The sequence below is a fragment of the Meriones unguiculatus genome, chromosome 18 (genome assembly GCF_030254825.1).
Source record: "Meriones unguiculatus strain TT.TT164.6M chromosome 18, Bangor_MerUng_6.1, whole genome shotgun sequence".
In the NCBI taxonomy this organism is placed as follows: Eukaryota; Metazoa; Chordata; class Mammalia; order Rodentia; family Muridae; genus Meriones; species Meriones unguiculatus.
The window spans coordinates 34,801,531-34,821,623 of NC_083365.1; the positions used below are offsets into that span (position 1 = coordinate 34,801,531).

The 20,093-nt window shown below is 43.4% G+C and overlaps 1 protein-coding gene across 6 annotated transcripts in view; it reads right to left on the bottom strand.

Annotated features, from left to right (window-relative positions):
* Nucleotides 1–20,093, bottom strand: part of Mpped2 (metallophosphoesterase domain containing 2) — a 171,816-nt gene that overhangs the window by 112,356 nt on the left and 39,367 nt on the right. For 5 of the 6 annotated variants that reach the window (XM_060371399.1, XM_021651470.2, XM_060371398.1 and 2 more), the window contains exon 3: nucleotides 7,223–7,404. The exons of the other annotated variant lie outside the window; for it this stretch is intronic. In XM_060371399.1, the coding sequence (XP_060227382.1) occupies nucleotides 7,223–7,404 (182 nt within the window). The remainder of the gene's footprint in view (nucleotides 1–7,222; nucleotides 7,405–20,093) is intronic. 6 annotated transcript variants of the gene reach the window in all.

Here is a 20,093-nt window from a genome sequence, read left to right on the forward strand (position 1 = left end):
CAACATGATTAACAAGGTTAAAGCAGAATTTAAACATTGGCAGACTACACTCAGTACTCATACTGTTCTTGATAACACACTGTCTATTTATATATCAAGACATCTATGCACACATGCCACAATGCATTATTCCAAACAAAGCCTTTGTTTGGAACAGTTGTTTGTAGGTTATGGGATGCACTGTCAATCTCATTTTTTTTCCCTGTATCTTTCTTTTTTTTCTCTTAGCTTTCAAAAACAGGAACCATCTAAGCTTTCAGAATTAGAAACAAAAGTAGTGGGTAGTCAATTTCTAAAAGCACTTAAAGGGTGAAGATTTTTTTCCAGTAAGGACATTCAAAACTATATGATACAGGTCCTCAAACACTACCAAGAGTATTAAAGAGACAAAGCAGTCTTCACCGGAGAAACTTGGTAACACATAATACAGACATTCGTCTTAACAATATATGTCATTTGAAGGAACCGTTCTACTTCTAGGACTAAACCCCACAAATGTAACTAATGATGTTAACAAACACAGAGCAAGAAGGATGCTGACCAGGACAGTGCCCCTGATAATGAAAGATGGCAACAGCTTAAGTACTCAGTGGGGAAGAGGGGACTAATAAATGACAGTGCACTCATATGGCAGTGCCCCACTGACACCAGCAAAGCATGGCAGGCTACATTTCTAAAACTGCAAATTAACATGAACAGTTCTATTAAGTGTTGCTTTTTTAAATTGTCATTAGAGACTTCAGAGAGTATACTAGAAAGGTGTTACTTAGGGTGTTCAAACCAGAAGTAAAAGTAGAAACGTTTCCAAGATGGCGTCTGCCAAATATTAATTCTTTTGGAGACAGGGTTGCAGAGACATGTGTATTTTCCACTTTGTGGATGTTCACATATTTGGACTTCCATAATCAACATGCACGTATCTTACAATTAAAGTATTCTTTGAGGGAATATTTAAGGCATCTTGGTTGATGTTAAAGTTGTTCATGATATGTTAAGAAACAGCTACAGAAGAACAGTGCTGTTTTCTGCAGAAGACTGTGTGTGAGAGAGAGAGAGAGACAGAGAGACAGAGAGAGACAGAGACAGAGCGGGAGCAGAAAGCATTCCGGAAGGTTTCATATTAAAATTCCTGTGGTTACCTCTATCTCTCCAGAGGCATTCTGCTTCCTTCCTACCACAATCTGTTTTCTAAACTATAAGTATGAACACACAGAAGGTGTATATAAGGGTAACAGTTGAGGCTGTGAGGCTTTTCACGTTGTACCAACAGCAAGATCAGGGGAAAGGAAACGTGATCTTTGGAACGGAGGAAAACTGGTTTGTGTGTACATCTGGAATGTTGGTTACAGTCAAGCAGTTAGAACCATCCTTCCCACGATGCTCCCAAAAACAGAACATTCCGAAGACTGTCCTGGAAGCATTTGTATTCTCCCTTTTGGTCCTAGAGAAACTGAAGTTCAGAGGTATTCAGTGATAACCCAAACCAAAGAAAAGCCCTATTTGGGAGTTCATGGTATTGTGACTATGTGAAAGGAGCACTCTGACTGGCTCAATTATTATGCATGGACTTTCAGCTGTAAGAATAGACCACAAAAACCTTTGTGTTCCCAATTCATTGTGTTGGAAAGCAAACGGCAGCAGAACCCAATGCCTCTTACCTACTTCTGCACTTAACTAGTTAATGATACCTTAGTGCTTACTAACAGGTCATTTAGAGGATTTCGTGGAATGATCATGAAACTGGGGCTTATTCCTCATAGATGTGTTAGTGTACCCATTACACCCTGCTACTTTCAAGCTCTAGCCCAAACTTGGCCATTTATTAGGTGAGACCCAAGCAACTTATCTGATTTCTTCATTTTCTCTTTCTATTAATTAAGGAGGCACTGAAGGGCTTTTCCAGTCTGAATCCTCTAAAGAGAGGGAGGATTTATTCAAAGCTCTGTCTTCCCTAACCCTAACCCTAACCCTAACCCTGTGTGACAGTCACTTTGAGTTTCTGCATCCTGAAGACTAGGCCGAAGACTCTCTTATCTTCCTCTGCCATGACTGAGGACAGCTGTCTTAGTTTCTTTTCTGTTATGCTAACATACTCTGACAAAAGTAACCTAAGGGATAGGGGTTTATTCTGTATTACAAATGAGAGGTACAGTCCATCAGAAGTGATGGCAGCAGAAGCCTGAAACAGTTAGTCCCATTGAACCCACAACCAGGAATCAAAATGGGCGCCCACTGCTGCTGTTCCCTCTCTCTATCTCTCATTCATTAAGGCAATCAAAATAACCTGTAGAGGTGTACCCAGAGGCGTATCTCCCAGGTGATTCCAGATTCTGTCAAAGTCACAACACTAACCATCACACTGACACACACTAGAAAGCAGTATGCTGAATCACAGAGTAGACCCTCATGTGCTGGCTAGTTTTATGTCAACTTGACTCACAAACTATAGTTACCTGAAAAGAGAGAATCTCGCTTGAGAAAAATCCCTCCATAAGATCCGGCTGTAGAGCATTTTCATAATTAGCGACTGATGGCCGAGGGCCAAGGCCACTGTGGGGAGTGCTGCTCCTGAAGCTGATTGGTCCTGGTTTCTACAAGAAAGCAGACTGAGCAGGCCATGGGGAGCAAGCCAGTGAGCAGCACCCCCTGTGGCCTCTGCATCAGCTCCTGCCTCCAGGTTCCTGTCCTGTTTGAGTGCCTGTCCCAACTTCCTTCAGTGATGAAGGTAGAGGTGTAAGCCAAATAAACCATTCACTTCCCAGCTTGCTCTTGGTCACGGTGTTTCGGCAAAGCAGTAGAAGCCCTAATTAGGACACTTCACAACAACCATGAAGTTGTATATTATCATTAGTGTTGATGTTGCTGTTGTTTTTTGAGACAGGGTTTCTCTATGTAGCCCTGGCTGTCCTGGAGCTCAGCTCTGTAGACCAGGTTGGCCTTGAACTCACAGATATCCCCCTGTCTCTGCCTCCCGAGTGCTGGGATTAAAGGCATGTGCCACCACTGTCCAACTGAAGTAATATTTTTTTATTGCCCATTTTACCAAAAAGGGGCCTCAAGAGTCATTCAGGAGGTTAAACAATATATATATATATCAGTAATTAGAAAAGTAGGTGTCTTTCACTGGCTTATAACTTCAACATGCTATCCTACTTTTCTGTCCCTGGACTATTAGCAGCTTCAGGTCGATCTTGTGGACTACCTTAGCTCATCTCATAAATTATCCATATTAACAACTTCCAGCATTACACCTGCCCTGTGGCATATAGACTTAATGATGAGAGCCTTCCATCTATGAACCAATAGTGAGCTCCTTAGGGTTTCTCAGGCCTTGTAGCTGGTGGGTCAGGGTGAGAGTGAAGACGAACAGGACTGAAACCCATCTTTCTTTTATTTCTTTATTCTTTTCTTTATTAATTTAATATTTTTATAGCCTGATCCCAGGCCTCTCTCCACTTCTTTCTCAGTCCCACCCTCACATCCCTTCCCAACCCGTCTCCTTTTCCTCAGAGAGGGGGAAGCCCCCAAGGGGTATCAACCCACCCAGGCACCTTGAGTCACAGCAGGACTGAGTGCACCCTCTCCCACTGGGCCTGACGAGGCAGCCCAGCTGGGAGAAAGAGATCCAAAGGCAAGCAACAGAGTCAGAGACAGGCCCTACTTCCATCATTACCCGAACCGCACGATGACCAAGCTGCACATCTGTTACACAGGTGTAGGGGGCCTAGGCGCAGGCCTTGCATGCCCTCTGGTTGGTGCTTGAGTCTCTGGGCCCCCATGGGCCCAAGTTAGGTGCCCCTGTAGGTCTTCATGTGGAACCCAGCTTTCAAACATGTACATTCTTAGCACCTGGCAAACGGCTACTCAACTTCCATGTGAAGCTGCTGATGAGCTTCCAGCTTCTCCCATGTTCATAAGCTCATGGGCAACTCTTGAAGGCACACTTATTGGTCACACAGCCCCATGTGCACCCAACGAGTAGACGAAGGCAGATCGCTGATCTCCTCTGGAGCTTCTTTTACTACTACATTCACTTATTTGTGGTGTGCGCGTGTAAACACTCGTGTGCCACAGTGCATGTGGGGGAGTCAGGTGACAACTTGTGGAAGTCGGCTCTCTCCCTCTACCACGTGGGACCTAGAAACAGAACTGAGGTCCTCACAAGTTGCCCTCATTTGCTAAGTTGTCTCACTAGCTCCTTTGCACTTTCTGATCTACTAGATGAGCTTGGGGAGAGTGTTCTGAAAAGCGGGAATAACGTTAGCAAATAGGTAGAGAGTCACTGAATAGGCCTGTCACTGAACCAGACTGACCCAAGGTAGAGAAATGGAACACGAGAGAAGATGATGTTGCATGCAAAGATCAGGGCTGCAGAGTGGAAGGACAAAAATCCGTTAAAGGTCACTGGACTTGTACGGCCCAAGCTGGTGAGAGTCGAACACTCCTGTTGTGGCAGAGGCTCTAGTCTGACCCTGACTCCTATCTTGTAGAAAGGACTAGAAGTGCCCTTTTCAGGGGAGAGGTTCCTGTCTGAGCCAAGTGGCAGAGTAATCACACGCCATCCCTCACCCTCTGAGCACCCTGAGTTGCCCTGGTAACAGTGAGCTATTCTGAGCCTTCTCTATGGGAACCCGGCTTCTCTACCCATTTCCCTTGGGCTCTTGGGCTCTTGTTCTACACCCCTTACTGAGACCTCTCCCTCCCGCCTCGCCTCACTAAATGGGGTGGGGGTTGGGGGATAAGAGGGGAAAGGACCTGATATTCAGCTGGGCTTTAGCTTTTTATTTCCTTTTATTTTATTTCCTTAGTTACAGCACATTTCCATTTATGGAGTACTTTCCCTTATAAAATCTCCAAGTGTTTATTTCTAATCTACTAAATAATTCCTCTGACCCCTTCTTGTTTTTAGCCTTTAAAGATCTGTTGATGGTTCACTTACCACATTTCCCCATTCCATTATTAATGGCCCACAAAACTCCCAACCAGCAATCATTTACTGATTAATCTGCACAGAAATCCAGAAAAACGGGTAGTATTAATCCTTAGTTCTGCAGAGGGAAACCAAGGGGAAAAGAGGTGAACTCAGATGCCCAAGGTCAGCAGCTCCACAAGATTATGACCAGGACCTAACCTGTCTGTGACTCTATAAACACCTCCCCGAGGCCATGCCCTTCCAGGGGAAAAAAGAGAATAAGAAAACATGGTCCACACAGCTACTTAATACCTATGTACACTCATATCTTACTCCCAAACAACTTCAGCTGCAGAAAGGTCATTGATAAAGAGTGAGTAAAACGGGGGCTAAAAGCCTGTAACTCCCTCTCCTGTGAATTTGATACCTCCGGCCTTCTTGGACACTGCATTCACACACACACACACACACACACACACCACACTTGCCCCGGTCTTTAAAGAGTGGTTAAAATTAAAATAAAAAGATAATGTTTGAAGGAAAAGTCTGCCGAGGCAAAAAAAAAAAAAAAAAAAAAAAAAAAAAATTAAAATTACACCCAACTCTGACACAGGGAGACTAAAAAAGTCTCTTAACGTCTTTCTTTGCATCTCTGCCATCTCTAAAAGCGAGATCACTCTGCTAAATGACTTCTAAAATAGCTGTCTGTTTTAAATAAGACTGAGAACCTACTGAAAGGGCAGAAAATTTAAAAGCTCCCACATCCAACGCCAAGTACATGATAGACCGGTGCATCATTTATCGCTAATGAAGCCCAGCTACCAGTGGAAGCATGATGCTGCTAAGTGACAGAAACAAGAGAACTGTGTAGCTCTGGCTTCAGACAGCAACTCATAAGTGGTCTTTTACCCTTAGAAATAAGTCAGTGGAAACAAAGGACACACACATCAGAAAATACACATTTCGGTTCTTGCTGCCAAAGGACAGACTACTATCTGTTTAAGTATTTGTTTTAAAATACGTGTCTTACCAAATAAAAGCATAGCCAGTATGTTATACGTGGTCACTAAAAGGGATAAATGGGATAAATATGGAAATTACACAAAAACGTTTAGTCTTAACAATAATATCAAATAAAAGCAGCCAAGGATGATAAGAGATTTGTACTCATGACAATTATGTACAGGTTGATAGGCATACCTAAACACACGAAAAGACAAAATTGTTCCTAGTAAAGCTTACTGTTTATTCTTAATATGTTTCAATGAACATTACTGCCAACTACTATCACACATCTTTTATCATCTTTAATCAATAAATTAAACTTTCCTATACCTTGCTTTAGCTTGGTAAACAAGACAAAACAAAAAACTCTTAAAGTTTCTGTCTAAATCTCTGGAGTCGTTTTCATTGGCTCACAAAATACTCATGACATCTTTCTCCAAAATGTTTTTTTTTTTTTTTGCTTGTAACTATATAATTCTTCAGTGTCTTCAGAAATGTTTTACCCTTCTTTTTTTATTTTGTTTACAGTTTTTATTTTTCATGGTGCCAGACTGACCAGCTGCTTTGCAGATGAACAGGTGGTAGGCAGACACTCAACCACTGATCTGTGCCCCAGCCCTAGAGCTCTTTTCTACTACAGGTGTGAAGAACTCCAAGGTGGCCTTGGCATTCTAGTATCTGCCAGCAGCCCTTCCAGGACCCAGCGTTTTGCTAAACTGTAGAGTCACCTCTTCCTCCTTCCTCCCCCCTTCCCCCATGTTCAAGAAAATCTGATGAGTTTTATGTCCGGACACGTGATGTCTGGAAATCCTGGGGCATCGTGCAGGAAGGACACTGGGGAAAGCTGCTTCTTGGCAGTACTAAGCTAAAGAGGAATTGTATGCTTTTAGAGGAACTTTCACATCCTGTTACTTAATATTCTCTTACTGCTAGGCCATTTGTACAATTTTACTCATGATACCTTGGAAAGACTAGAGCCAATGAATTAAAAATACGGTTCTAGGCCTTGTGTGTGTGCCAATGTCCTCATTGAAGCAGGATGAGAGAGATGAGATTGCTTTCAGAGCTTCCGATCTTTCTGCCCCAGAGCCGCTGAGGCCAGACACTGAAAGGATGCACAGTAAAATTAAATATCTAAAAATTCATCTTTAATTAACAAAATTGGATTAAAGCTAGACATCGCAGCATATCATACAAGAAATGGCTGAGCTGGCTTCCAAGTGCTCTAATTCAATTAGGACACAGTGAGTGACACTCAGACCAGGAAAGGTTAATTGGGGCCGCCAGAACGCAATCATTCCTTACCTAACCAGTCATTAAACTTCTTAACCTCTGAGGGCAGTCCCAGCTCGGTGAAATCGCCTGTGTGGAGAAGGATGTCCCCATAAGGCATCTGGATACCATCTGTTCTGGAGTGCGTGTCTGAGATGCAGACAAACCGCGTGTGGCCCGCTGGTTTTGGAGTGTCATATGGGATGGGGTCGACCCTAAAGTAGACATAATAGATCCCGTAACAGTTAAACATGTTAATAGTCATCACACATACATATTGACTGTCATCATGCACACACCCAAATAATCCAATGCAAGGACAGAAAGGCCCACAGTAGAAAGGGTCATCTGGGGGATGCAAAGAAGACAGCATCTCTCATCTATGGTCCCATTAGGAAAATTCAAATGTGTTACTTACCTGGTTAAGAAAAAATAAAAGAGTCAGAAAAAGCACAAGCAACTGATAGTGATTAATACTGAAGTTTCAGGATATTGAGCCCCCAACTGAGGAAGCAAAATTATGTTCTTTCTCTCATCATGCTTCCACTGATCCCAACCTCTCATTAGGAAGCCGATATCTCATTTATTTCTTCTTAAACATGCATAGCTTAAGCAATGAGCTAATTTACAGAGAGCAGCCTGCGCATGCTCAGCCATGAGATGCAGAAACAGCATTTATGTCCCAGTTTCCTTTCCAAACCCATTCTCATGTCTGCAGATTTTTGCTACAAGATTTACTGATAAAGTTGTGGGAAGGCAAAGTAATGCCACATATGACAGTTTTTCTTGCCATTGTTTTGTTTTGTTTGTTTGCTCGTTTTTCTTTTTAAGCATACTAGAATAACTTTGTCAAATTCATCTTCACCACCAAGAATTACCTATAGTCCAGGTTATACTTTAGGTTACAAGGGATGCTCAGACACTCAGACACGTTGGGCAAACATTCTCTTTGGTACAAATAGCATGTCTTCTAATGGATCTGTATATACCTGTGTATGCATTAATACATGTATAGTTTCAGACACTTAAACACTGTGAAATTACATGAGGGCCATAAGAACCAAAAGGCAAAGGGATCAGCCCAAAGCAAAAAAAAAAAAAAAAATGAAACAGAACATTTTCGTTTAATTGAGTGTAACAAAGTGTGCCAAATAAACTTGGTAAAGAAATGCAAATCTGACTCTTGGAGCATACACTTAATTATTTAAGAGGTTTGTTCCCAAGTTAAAGATGGCTTAACTGTTATCAACTCTCTGCCGACAGCCTCCTTTAATTTCTCTGTGGGCATGTGCACTTATTGTTGGATGGCAGAGGGAAAGCAACAGTTATAAAGGCGAAGACAAGGTCACCAGAGAAGCAACTAGGCAGTGTGGAGGTTGGAAAGCAAAACATTAAACGTAGAACCGTATTTTATATCACAGCCCCGCCCTTGACAGTTGGCAAGCATCAGAGCACACAGTGAAATACATGCAAACTTCTGATGCAGAATGCCTCTGCGGTATTTATTTAATTTCTTTTTCTCTAACTCTTTACGGAAACAATTTCTTTAACAAGGTAAATGCAGTAAGAAAATAAAGACATTCGTATGCAGCCTGGGTAGCCCTTAAATTTCTTCCATGTGAGCCTCATCTTTTCATCTTTGCCAAAGAAGCAAAGTAAAGAAAAAGGAAGAAGGATGAGGAGAGAGAAGAGTGAGACGAAGTCAGGAGCTGGGATGCAGCCAATCTAATTAGAGATCCCCAAATAAAGTTCAACCTGTACAAAATACACCCATGGCCTTTTCCCGTCAAGGCTATGGACAGAGGGAGTTTACGAACCCACTGATTTCATCCTATCGGTGGGCCCTTTTTATTATAGCCAACAATGCTTTCTCTTTTAACGTGGGAAATTATTCAGTCTTTCATTCGATCACAGAGACTCTTGCGCTCAGCTCACAGAAACTCAGGCTCCATCTCAACAACCTCTCCTGCCCTCTGAAAGCAATTTTCCCAGAGAATGGGTGAGTGTTCCTCTCTGCAGCTGACTGTCACCCCCTAAAAGCGACAGGTATGGCTCCTAGACAGAAAATCCAGCTGCTCACTCGAATGTGGCTGCTGCATTCAGACCCAACTGACCGACATTTGAAAGAGATGTTATTATTGGATCATTAAAAATAAGAACAAGTAAGGGAGTGTGCAAAGCTGTGTGTGAACGTATCTTTGTTTTCCAGTGTTTGTCCAACTGATGCAGCACATGGACAATTCTGCCAAGACACCAGCAAGGCTACTGCATCAAAATACCTGGAAGTCTACTGCAATATATCAGAGGGTCACTGAAGCCATCATTTTGAATTAGATAGACAGAAAGTAGCACAGGCCATTGTCAACACACACACACACACACACACACACACACACACACACCCCTTTGGTCTATGAATCTGCAGCCAATCATCATACTGTGCAGAACATTTCCCCATCTTTACTACATGTTGGACAGTGAACTTTGGGGAACCTTGGAGAACACCACTCACTCTTTGAATCACCTCAGCTTCCTTCTGCACCCTCCCACATCCTCCAGAGAAACATGTACATGCCCAATACATGTACATGTAACGCATGCAGTCCAAGGTAATAGAAATGGGGGGTAGAGGCAAGAAAAAGGGTGAAAATGCCTCACTTCCGCATTAGGCCAGAATGAGTTGAAGAGGCCAGGTTAGACAAAGACATGCAGAGACCTGTTACTCATGGACTCAATTGGCATGATATTATCAAAGAGAAATGGCAGACATTTGAGAGACACTAGACGAATGGTTGAAGAAAGGGGTTGGGAATAGTCGGGAGGATTGAAAAAAAATGCATACACACACTCTGAGCTTGAGATAGTAAGGCCCTTTCCTGCAACATGAAGTTCAAAGCAGGAGATGGCTGCAGAAGATAAGATAGGGTACCACCAGGGCCACACTGTGGGACAGCTTGATAGGTATCATCTGGGAGTCAGCAGAAGGAAGGCATCCCCACCCACAATCTCCAAAGTCAACAATACGATGTCGGGGACAGTAGGTAAGTTTCGGTGGAGATAATTAAAGTAGAGACAATCCCGCGGAAAACTAGTGCTTCCATACCGGGCATCTGATAAACACCTTCAAAGGGCAAGTCAAGACAGCCGGATGCTTTTGCTACAAAGAACGCCTGGGGGGACTCTGCTGGAGGCAGATCTACCAGTTCACCTGTGGGAACACTCACACTCCATTTTCCTCTGTAGTCAATAGCTTTGCCACTTACTGCTCATGCTACTGACTTCTCAGATGACCCAACATTTTCCCTAGGGCATCATGTCAAGCATCTTAAGGAAGTGAGTATTTTACCAACGCCATCAAAGCCCCAGGGCCAGATTCAAACATCAGAGTGAGATTTGCACATACTTCTGAGTACTCCCAGGGGAAAACAAAATGACATGGAGAGATGAGAAGAAAACACAATATCATAAAACCTCAAAGCAGGGCAAAACCTTACTAAGTGTCTGGTTCAATACTTTATACAATGCTTAAATCCCCTCTACCCTTTCCCTGCCTAGCTGACATGAATTTCTAGCCCAAAGTTTGCAGAGAAAGGGAGATCTCAAGCTTCCTCTCTTCTCCCAGTGCCATTGCAGTTGTTAAATTTTTCCTCATTACACAGTTTTGGTTCCAGCCAGCCAAACAACAGAAGTTCTACCCATAGATTTGGGTGGCTTTCAACTTTGGCCCTAGGACTTCCTCTGCAGTGGACAGTGGCCATTGCAGAGACTCACAACTGGTCAACACGTTAAGTATAGATGACTCAATACTCAGCTATGGGTGGGTTGTTCTATCAAGCCCTCGCCATCCAAAGCTCAGGGAACCTCAAGGTAGAGGGAGCTTAAAGAATTTTAGAACTTAAGATCGTGAGGTGAGCTGTGAAACGCTGACTTCTATGCTTGATATGGCTGTTCCACACAACACCCCCCTCACAACAGCTATGGTGAACCATACAAAGCCTGTCTAAGATCAAACCAGTTAAAAGCTAGCATGGACGGTAAGAGACCCTACCCTACTGGAAGAGCTACTGGCTGTCAATGGCTGCCGAAGAAGGAAGAGTCACCTTTTTTTTGGGCATGTGGTCACTGCTAAGTTACTCATGGCTTAGTGAATGACCAGACACCCATGTGCATACAAGCAGCACCAACTGGACCAGGAAAGTTATTGATAACAAAAAAGGAAAAGAGGAGAGCAAGCTGATGGGGGGCAGGGGGGTCAAGTGAAGGCACTAGGGAGCTAGTGCTGTATAGATATGAACAATATACACAGTACAAATGTATGGAATGTTCAAAGTATTAAAAAAATGTTTAACTCCTCCCACAAAAGATTGTAGCTCCAGACCAATTGTGCATCTCTAGGGAAAGTAAGCATGGCCTAGGGATCCTATTGAATTACAATTGTGAGTCATTTGCTTTGGGCGAGTTTCTCAATTCCTTTGAGCCTCGTTTCTTTCCATCTATAAAATGAGAGCAACAATGCCTAATTCACTGTGCTGCTGTGAAAATATAAACCGTCAAGTACAGCGTACTCACAAAGCACATGCTCTGGAAATCGCAGCCGGGAAACAACAGTAAATAAGCGTGGCTACAGAGCCAGACTACGGACCCTGAGTCCCACTTCCCAGGAACGAAGGTGTCAGCTGACTGTCCCTGTGTCAAAGCATCAGAGATGAATAACTTAAAAGGGGGAAAGAGTTCCTTTGACTCATGGTTGCAGGAGTATCAGTTCACGGTCCCTTGACCCTGTTGCTTTGGGCTTAAGGCCACACGTCAAGGGAGTGTGTGTTGGACCAAAGTCACTCTCATCTTTGTGGCTACCAGTGGCAGAGAGAAGACGCCAAGGTCCCACTGCAAGAATATGCCTTCCCAGCTTCACTTCCTTCTATGAGGCTCCATTTCTGATAGACGACCTGCACCACTTCTCAACAGCAACCACAAAGTAGTAACGTGACCTTTAACAGAGCACGTGGCCTTGAGACATTTCAGATTCAAACCATGCACAATGTAAAATCACATTAAGTGGTTTGCCTGGCTCCTTCATCTAGGAAAAAAAAGAGAGAGAGAGAGAGAGAGAGATAATAGTGCCTGTTGCCACATGTGTACAAAGCATATAATAATAGCACATACACATGAAAATAAAAAGGTGATCTCTCTCACACACACCATATGGTGCAATAATGAAAATAGAACCCACACTGAAAATGTAATTCCTGCCATTGATACTTCTTGCTCCTCCTTACACATTCTGAAATAATAAGAGAGTAAGAATCCAGTCCCTTTCCCACAAAACAGTTCTCCAAATATGTGAAAACATCTTCTGTGAACCTCTGCAATCTTTATGTCAGATGAGTGGCCAGTTTATCCAGTTTTCCTATGTGTGCCAGGGAACCTAGTGACGTCAGAGCCCTGGCAGCCTATCCTAGGTACAAGATACTGGCTGGAACCTCTCCATTTGTGGTGTCAGAACTCATTGTCAGAACAATGAGTCATTCATGAAAAACAAGTGCTAACCTAACCACAGGGAGCCCCAAGTGATCGTCTCACACTCATTTCCAATTAATTCTCCATTTTGTTTTGTCTTGTTTTATATGAGTCTTTTACCTTTGTATATGTTTGCACACCACATGTCTATCTGGTGACCTCTGAGGCCAGGAAAAGGAGTCAAATCCCCAAGAACTGGAATTACAGGTGGCTGTAAAATACCATGTGGGTGCTGGGAACAGAACCTAGGTCCCCAAAAAGAGCACCAAATACTCTTAACCATTAAGTCTCTCTCCAACCCAGGAGCAGTGGCACACACCTGTAATCTCAGCACTTAGGGAGACAGAGGCAGGCAGATCCCTGTGAGTTCAAGGCCAGCTGGGTCTACAAAAATGAGTCCAGGACAGCCAGGAGTACACAGAGAAACACTGTCTTAAAAAAAACAAAACCAAAACCAAAAAGAGAGAGAGAGAAAGAGAGAGAGAGAGAATCTCTCCAACCTCTAACTATACCAATTTTGTGCCATATCTCAAATGTTATTTCTGAAGCTTAAGTAAATGCTGGGTGTTCAAACAAATGAAGTATTTCATTATTTAGAACTGACAAATTGTGTTTTTTACCAACCCTCCCCCAAATATCATAATACTACTGCTTCCATTATAGTGTCTTCTGACTAAATCTGTTTTTTTCTCCTAATAACTAATTTATACAGTATTGCAAGTCTCATTAATAAATCTTTAGTGAAAGTCCTTACAATGTGGCATGGATTTATCCTCTAGAGCAGGAGCACAATAAAACCTTTGTGTATACAATTAGCCTCTCATTAGTGTGAGAGCGGAGTGTGACCCTTATCAAGCACTCTAACGGGATCTCAATGTATTTATCACCTCCTGTTCTACTCTGAACCCATCGTGGTGTCATGCTTATGCAATGTGCTGATTTTATCTGCAAAAGCCTTCCAATGTGACATTAAAGTGTTCATTTTTAACACAGAGTATTTCAGAAAGCATGAGAGCTAAAATTACATGTGCGCTATTATAACAGCGGAACCAGACATTTTGTCTGATAAAGACAAATAGAAAACCTGAAAGGGGGAAAAAAAAGAACACATAAGGAATGCGGCTGGAGAGATGGATCAACAGGTCAGAACACTGACTGCTCGCTATCTGGAGGACCCAGGGCTCAATTCCCAGCACCCACATGGCAGCTTGCAGTTGCCTGATACTCTAGTTTGCGGCCATCCAGATGTCCTCTCTGGCCTCCTTAGTCACCAGGCATGCACTTGGTGCCCAGACATGCATACAGGCAAAACACCCAAACACACAGAAACAAGTTTTAAAATAGATAGATAGATAGATAGATAGATAGATAGATAGATAGATAAGGGTTAGGCTAAGAATTATAGAGCTTCTATACTGAAAAGGGACTTAGCCCAACTAAGCCTGTGTCTTTTGTAAGCAAAAGCTTCACTTTGCCTTCTTCAGTTCACTGTTAATTTCTTAAGGATCTTACTGTTCTTACACAAATTTACTTTTTAGTTTGTGCCTGAAGAGTATTATCCAACGATGCCATGTTTGTCCTATTTTTTAAATTACACATCAAAATAAATGAAGTTTTATCTAAGGTTTATCCACTCTAACACATCTCGCCCAACACCAATAATAACGTATCTCACACTTTGGAAAACACTGACTGCCGTAGAGTGACTCACATTTCCTGAACGAGGATGGAGCTAACCTCCTGTTTTCAGAGCTTGCAAGTCCCTTCTCTTTTCATCCACTTAGGTTTTGGAACTTATCAACCTGAAGAATATATAATGACTGTAAAATGGTAAGATGTGGACCTGTGAGATTGCTGTTAAAAATGCTTGTTGTCAGGCCTGACAACTTGAACTCCATCCATGGGACCTGCATGGAAGAAGGAGAGAACCAACTCCTGAGAACTGTTGTGACCTACACACACACACACACTCACACATACACACTCATATATACACACACACAATAAATAAATATTTGATGAAAAAAAATCCAGTAAATCAATCCCCTAAACTCTGTCAGTCAATCATATTTAAAGAGAACTCAATTCTTATGAAAGTTAGCATTATATCAAGTCTCTCAAAATCTTTCCTCACATATAATAGCATACCAAGGGAAGGAACAACAGAAAAGTTCGATTTTTAAAATCTTGCTGGACATAGTAGCCTTCATTCTTAAAGACTTTAAGTCACAAGCACAAACTTGTGATTTTAAATGGGGGTCTCTGAAGAGGGGCTGGTTCCACTGATAAACCTTAAAATGAGCCCATAACCATGGAGTCCATGGCTGTGTGCTCTTACTATGTGTGTCCTTCGAGGACCTGAGCAAGTCACTTTCTCCTTTCCTTGTAAATAGAAAGAGAGCAAGCTACAACCACTACAAGGTTCCCAAAAAACAATTCAGCATCTTCTCCCTCCAGCCCTCACTCCCTCCTTCTCTCCTTCTCTGTCTCTCTAAAACAGGGTCTAATGTAACCCAGGCAGACCTTGAACTTATTATGTAGGCAAGGCTAGGTGTTGAACCTTGAGCCTCCTTCCTCTTCCTCCCCAGTGCTAGGACTGCGGGCAACTGCCTTCATGCCTGGGTGCTAAGAGCTCTTCATCTTTTTTGTTGTTTCAACTTCACATTCTGCTTCCCTGGCAATGTTAACTGCAGTCCAGATCCACCCAAACACAGTCAGAACTAGTGGGACTTTGCAGAAGGGCAATGGAATGGCAAATCCAGCCTCCAGGCAGAGCTTCGAGGAGTAGCTGCTGCAAAGGGGGACAGAACACTAGACATCACATGAAACCAAAGGGAAAGGCATTCCGTCTAACTACAGTGCTTCCAAAATGGAGCTGCTCTCTTCTTCCTGAAACTACAAGCTGATGAAGCTTTCCCGGTTTGGCCACTGCACCTCAGAACCACCACAGAGGTGAAGGAGTGTGCGAGGCAGAACCAGGTCTATAAATACGTTCCCATGTGCACCGAGGGCACCGCTTCCCTGAAACTGCAGAGCCGCCGTATCAACGCAGTTCTGTCACCAACTAATTACAGAGAACAAAGCCCAGTGCACGAGTGCATGCTGCCTCTATTTGTTTCTGGGTCCAAGAGCACAGTGCCGACGTTCAGTGAATATTAAGTGGTAACCATTTAAATCGCTGGGCACTGCATGCGGTGTGTGTGTGAATTTGCGGTCCTACAAGTGCAGTGACATTCGAGGTGCTGGCATCCCATCAGGCTGGCTACTGTATCAGCCTTGGAAGACTCTCAGATGGTGCAGAATAAGGTATAAGTAACCCACTGGAAACATTCGGGTTAAATGTCTGCCTCTGCTCCAATGTGACAGCCGTATCGGTTAGCTTAAAATTCCAGGTAACGGTCCCACACTTGTGAAAAGGTGACACAGGACCCCTTTCTGAGAGTTCATTCTTCCAGGCAGTCAGATGGTCAGAGAAGTCAGTCAACAACCATTTCTCAACCACTTCTTTTGTATGTGTGCCAGGAACCATGCAGGGCGCAAGGAGAGCGAGGAACCCTGCCACAGTCTGCAAAGTCTCCATTAAAAAGGCTACCGGCAAGCATCTCGGTTACTTGGTCATTGTACAAGGGCTTACTGAGCACCTCCTGGAGCCCACAGGCTGCTCTAGGTGTTATGATAGGAGGCATTTGTAAGAAGCACGGAGACGGCCCTGGGCCATGTGAATGGAGGGTATGGGAAACCACGTGCGAGCATGATGATGGAAGGTTTTCACAACGTGTGGGATAAAGCAGAACACAGGGGTCACTGCCTGGGTGTGGGTAGTAGGGACAGGGCATTACCGTGGGCACTTAGTGTGCCAATGTCAGGAGCACAGGGAAGGGGATTGGGGAGTGGGGTTCTGTCACTTTTAAAGGGTCAGACAGACGGGACCCAAGAGCAGCCCAAAGCTGGAATTTGACTTTGGATAAAAACAAACATAGAACTTTAAAGGTAGGGAAGAAATAAGGGTCATCCGGGGAGTAAGGGTGGTGGGGAGCTACTAAGTCTGTTGGGGACTTGGGAATAAGCAGGTGGAGGTGGAAGAGCATCTCCGAAACAGTGAGAAGCAGAAGTTTTGAAGCCCAAGTTAAGACTGGAGGGAGGCTGAGCCAGACAACGCCAGACTATGGAGCTGGAGCCTCACAGCTTCAAAGGGCTCTTCATTTTAGGAACGCTGACCTGACTCCACACAGGGGAAGAGAGGAGGAGAGCAAAGGAAGAAAGGTCAGCTCAGCAGGGACCACAAAAGCCACGGACACATGGCAGTACAGCCAAGCTGAGTCAAAAAGGGAAAACAGGGCTTGGAATGTGAAGGAAAGGCAATAGGGAAGTGATGACATCATGCACAGACTCATCACAATCATGCTCACACACAAGGAGTGTGTATGAGCAGCCAACTAGACAGCCATCGCTCTGCAACCACGATATGACCACAGAATGCTGTTTTGCTATCGCCATGACAATGTTAATGGATGGTAGCAGCTGTATTTATTTAGATGCCAGGCACTGTGCAATACAATAGGGAAAAGAGAGAGAGAGAGAGAGAGAGAGAGAGAGAGAGAGAGAGAGAGAGAGCAGGGCCACTTCGACTAGGTTTTACAGGTCCTTGCTGGTTTCTTTTTCCAGCTCTGATTAGATGATAAGAGTCACAGAACCAGTCATGCTTAAGGTAAAAATACAGTCTTTACCCGAATATGGAAAACTATGTAAATAAGTGAGCAGTTTCTAAGACCTTTAACAAGGTTTTAACACTTAATTACTTTTCAAAATTAATCCAACATAATGATTTTTACACTTACTAGTTATGTCTCTGTAGGCTGTTTTGAAACGATAAAGCCTATATTTTTACCCCTTGCTGAAATGGCTAACCTAACTTGATTAGTGGCAAAAATTACATCTACCCACAACCCATGGAAGACTAAAGACTAGCTTCTCCCCGCTCTGGAGTGGGGGAGGGAGGAATGCTGCCAAGGTAGAGTTCTACAGAGTATATGGTTCTCCATGAGTGGCTGTGGTTTGCTTTCTCTGCGTTGCTAAAGGCAGAGCGCAGTGGCCAGTGAGATAGTGACTCTGTGGAGAAGAGAATGCATGGTAGGTCTAACTGGAACCCCAGAGCTCAATTCACTTCTAACAGCAACACAGGCAGTGCCATCCATCATGTTAATTCAATTTCTGCTAGCACAGCCCAAGCTTTGCCTGGGTTTTCCTGTTGTTAGACACGGACAAGGCCTACCGGTAAGAATGCTGGGCAACTGGTCTTCCCTACCCTTTTTTCAATTAGCTTCTTTATTTAATCTCGTGGTTACAAACCTTAGCCCATAGGCAAAATTCAGCCCAGTGTCTATTTTTGTAACATTTTATTGGCAAACAACGACATTCATTTTTTTAAACTATTGTCTGTGACTGCTTTCAATACACCAGGACAGAGTTTTATAGTTACAACAAATACCATATGGCCTCTAAAGCCTAAAAGCTTTACTATCTGGACATTTAGAGGATAGGTCATACACATGCACCCATGTACTCACAGGAGATCAAACACTCAAAAAAGCAGTGAGACCTGGCCATGAATATGCTGCCTTTCTAAGGGAAAGGAGGAAGAGACAGAGAGGGCCTAGGCAAGGGTGCTTTTGAAGGAAGAGGCCTAGGGCCTTGGGGAGAGACAGGAGGAAGAATCATTACGGCATAATTCACCCACAGATCTTCTCTCCTGTGACAGCATTCAGATGTCTTTGGTTGATTTAACTTCTGGGAAGGACAGGGATGACAACTGAGTCTCTTGGAGAAACCACCTTCAGGCAGATAAGCAGAATTTGGAGACAGACTCTTGAGCATTTGATATTTTTCAAGTGACTCAGCAAATAAAATAACCAGGATATCACATCTGGGTGTGACCCAGCCAGAGCTTCCACCGAGAGCTTTGTTGTCTCTGGATTCGGTCACTCAAAAGACACGTGTTTCTATTATTTTAAGATTTATTTTATGTTTACTTATGTGTATGTGTTCGGGGTATGATATATCTGTGTGAGTGCAAGTATCCAAGGGGCTGGAAGAGGGTTGCAAATACCCGGGGTATGCAGTTACAGATAGTTGTAAGCTGCCACGAGGAAGCTGGGACTGACCCCAGGTGGCAGAGCAAGCAGCAAGCGCCTTTAACCACTGAGCCATCTGTCCAGCCCAACTGAAGACTGAGAGAGCCGGCTTCCCTGTTTGGTAATAATGAGGCCATCATTATCAGCACTGCTTCTCTTCCCTGGCTGGGGCTTTTGTGCATTATTACCTTCTATCTTCCGAAAACTTTGGGGGCACGGTGTATTTGTACACTTTGTTTGTGTTCTCCAAACCTCACTGGTGGTCTGTCACCGATCTTGGAGGTTTGCATTTAGATCCGAACCTGGCTAAATCCGTGTGCCCTTTGCTATCCAGTAGCGGTAGGGAGGAAAATATACAGCTTTGAAGCAGTTATCCCCTGAAGGCAATGCCCACACCTCTGGAGGTTACGTGACCTAGTAGAGAGCTGCCTTATCCTTTGGGCTACTCTAAACCTGTGCAATTTGCAGAGCACTGAATGCAATGGGGAAAAAAACGTTTGCCTGTATATGCAAATAAACTGCATTCAGGGGAGAGTCAACTAACTCCTGTTCTAATTTTCTGTGTACTTATAAATTCGTTCAGTATTTTTCATTCCATATTAGATTGCATAGCTTTCTGCCCCATACCACCATAAAAGTTGGGAAGCATTCATTTTTACATCCATACAGAGATAGTACCACAAGGCTATTTCTATCATAATAAATCTTGACTTTTCATTTAGGATTATATATATATATATATAACAAAATATAATCAACATGCCAAAAATTATATATATATGTATATACATACATGCAGCACATACATACATAAATAAATTACATGCATACATACACACACACATATATATATATGGAGGGAAGAAAGAGCAAAGTGGCTAAGAGATCAGGGCCTGCCTGTGCACCATGGCTCTACCCCTCCCTACTATGAGACCCTGAACAAGTGACTGAACTTGTGGAAGCCTCAGATCTTTCATCTGTAAGCTGGGGTGATGATAAGGCTTGCCTCGAAGGCTGAACAAAAACATAACTACCGCAATGGTACAGCGCCCGTGTGCTCCCCCTAAGCTACCTGCATTGAAAACTTAACCCCAACACAACAGTGTAGAGGTAGCACCCCTGCCTACTGATGGACTGACATAGAAGAAGCAGTATTTAAAGCTGGAAGGGGGAGATGGAAAGGAAGAAAACAATGACGTCTTCAGTTTAAGTTTACAAGGAAGAGTTTTCCAGTAAACGCCTTTGCAAGGCGACGC